Source organism: Myotis davidii, unplaced genomic scaffold (genome assembly GCF_000327345.1).
Source record: "Myotis davidii unplaced genomic scaffold, ASM32734v1 scaffold441, whole genome shotgun sequence".
Taxonomy (NCBI): Eukaryota; Metazoa; Chordata; class Mammalia; order Chiroptera; family Vespertilionidae; genus Myotis; species Myotis davidii.
The window spans coordinates 2416436-2419380 of NW_006291818.1; the positions used below are offsets into that span (position 1 = coordinate 2416436).

Here is a 2945-nt window from a genome sequence, read left to right on the forward strand (position 1 = left end):
CTAATGACCAGACTGACTGGTCGCCATGATGCCCACAGTGGCCAGCGAAGCAGCAGATCGAGGGCAATGGGCCGGCCAACCCCCTGTATGGCCCTTTCCCCCGCCCGGCCCCACCCCAGATCAGCCTCCCCCACCCCCATCGCAGGCAGGGCCAGCCGGCCAACTACCCATGGACCCTTCCCCAGGCTGCTGGTCCCCGATCAGCCCCCCCAACCCCATTTGGAGGCAGGGCTGGCCGGCCCACTGCCCACAGCTCATCCCTACAGCTGGTCCTCCCTCTAATTGCCCCCCCAATAGGGGGTGGGGCCCGCTGGCCAATTGCCTGTGGCCCCTTCCCCCAGTCAGCAGCCAACCTCCAGCTGTTTCCTCCTCCCGACCGGCCGAGCCCCAATCCGCCCTGATTGGGGCTGGGCCAGCCGGACCTCACCCGTGCACGAATTTGTGCACTGGGCCTCTAGTTCTGTCATATTCAGAATTATCACTGGCACATTAACATAAAAAAATTTTGTATAGCATATTGCTTTCACTAAGATTAAGAAAATTATGGATTCAAAATAATTCAGAAATTATCTGAGACCAGTTTTAAACAGATAAGAAAAGCCCAGAGAGGTGAAGCAAACTTTCCAATTGTCACTCCCTCTTCATAATCACTATCAAGAATAATTCCTGTTTATAGCATGTTTACTGTGTAACAGGTAATTTTCTAAGCTCTTTGTACACATTAATTTAATTCCCATATTAACCCTTTTACTAGTACATAGAGCAAAACCAAGGAACAAAATTTAAATAACTTGCTTAGGTTTAAACCCCTCTACTGTAGTTATTCTTTTAGTATTAGTAGCTGGACAGAAATTTTAACCAATATTGACAAAGCACCTTCTCTAAGCCAGGAGTTGGCAAAAAGATTTTTAGTGATGATTATTGAAAATAAAAGGTTGTTCTGTGTATAAAATTAATTATAGTGTCCCATTTCACATGATTATGATTTTTCTTTGTATGAAGAACAGGGTATTTTTTCAAAATCTATAATAATAAAAGCTTAATATGCTAATTGGACTAGACATCCTTCCTTCCAGACAAAGCCACAGCGGGCGGAGGCTGAGTCAGAGGCGGCAGAAACCCCCAGCCACAGCGGTGGCAGCAGGTGGGGGCAGGGGCCAAGGCCTTTGCACGAATTTCATGCATTAGGCCCATAGTATTTAAATAATAATGTAAATATATTTTACACATTTAGGTAAAAATTGTTTTAAATTTCAGATATAGGTTGTTTATGGTAATCATCCTCAAACTTAAATTTCTGTTTGTTTTTAAAACAGTATTGAGCTCAGAGAATTGGAGAAGAAATTAAAAGCAGCTTACATGAATAAAGAAAGAGCAGCTCAGATTGCTGAAAAGGATGCCATTAAATATGAACAAATGGTAAGCATTTTCTATCCATTATGCTCTCTGTATTTTTAGGTTCAGTAAAATAACAATTTTTTGAAAATTGTTACATATTGAAAGAATTTACAGTGCTAGATTTCTTAAATACTTTTTACTTTTCAGATCTTTAAAGTATAGGAAATTATGGATTATTTAATATTGAACCTTGTTTAATTTAATACTAGAGCCTTTCAGAGACACAAAGGATTAGGTTGCTACTTAGAAAGAATGGTTCTATTCAAAAACTCCCAGCATTCTTTATGGTCTCTAACCAATTATTCTTTGACAAATGAATACAGTACAAGTTGTTAGCATAATTTACATTGTGTTATTAATTTTTCATTTTTAAAATATTCTAAAAAATAAAACATTTTATAATTTTAGGTAAACTTTGCTGTTTTATAAACAGCAATCTCATCTTATCATATTTCCCTCTATTTTACCCCTTTTCTAAGTCCTGACATCCTGCCAAGTTCAGGGCAAGAGTTACTCTTGGGCAAAGGAGTTTCAAACACACTCATCAATAGAAAATAGAGTTTATTGAGTTAACACTCACTGAGCTCTCACTGTCACAAAGAAAGGCTAGACACAGATGGAAAGGTCTGTTCAACATTACACGGCCTCTACGTTTCCCTCCTCTCATTGCTCTATTAAGGTGTGGAGCATTTTGGTGGTAGAGTTCCCTCTCCTAGATCTCTTTCAAAAGAAGTTGTACGAAAAGCATGTCAAACGGGCCACATGTGGCCCACAACGAATATTTTTGCGGCTGAGCCAATACAACGGTATGTAAGAAACGTTTTAATAAAAATTTCTTAATTTTTATAATATCCTGTTATACATAATTATTAATAAGGAACTGCAACTTTCGCTAAGGACTAATGATTCTAATCGTGTTGCATTCATTTCCCTTACACGCCGGTGTCCCATTTCTCTCCACTAATACTAGCAGCGAACATTTTAGCAGCCGATTGCTGCGTCATTAGTATTGGACTAACTTGTTTGGTGTGCACAACCGGAAATATTTCACTTTCAGAGAAGAAGAAAAATAGGTTTATTTGTATTATGCTTATTATTTGTGCAGTTATTCAGTGTCCGGTAAGTTAATGTTCAAGAAAAAATAATTTTTATTAAAATGTTCTATTATTTTATGTTAATGATTATTTATTTCAGCCCTTTGTATTCAGCATGTCTCTATCGAAATAAACCTATGTTTCTATGAAAATTGAAGCTTTTGTTTTTTTGTGGCCCACATAAACTTAAACCTTATTTATTTGTCCCTTGTTAGCCTTTGAGTTTGACATGCTTGTTTTACACTATGGAATTATTAGTATTTCAGTTTACCATGCAAGTTCCATTTAAAAGAAATTTTGAGCACCTACTATATATCTAGAACTATACTAGACATTATATGTAATGGTGACTAATGCCTGAACTTGGAATCGTAGAAACCTAGGTTTGGATCCCACTTCCATCAAATAAATGTGTGACCTTTAGCAAGTGAATTGCCTTATCTGTTACTTTTC

General features: G+C 38.1%; 1 protein-coding gene across 2 annotated transcripts in view; it reads left to right on the forward strand.

Moving 5' to 3' along the window:
- Window positions 1-2945, forward strand: part of MNS1 (meiosis specific nuclear structural 1) — a 27178-nt gene that overhangs the window by 12215 nt on the left and 12018 nt on the right. For both annotated transcript variants that reach the window (XR_001514094.1, XM_015564976.1), the window contains exon 4: window positions 1317-1419. Coding sequence is in view for 1 of the 2 variants with exons in the window: in XM_015564976.1 (XP_015420462.1) it covers window positions 1317-1419 (103 nt within the window). In the remaining variant the exon portion in view is untranslated. The remainder of the gene's footprint in view (window positions 1-1316; window positions 1420-2945) is intronic.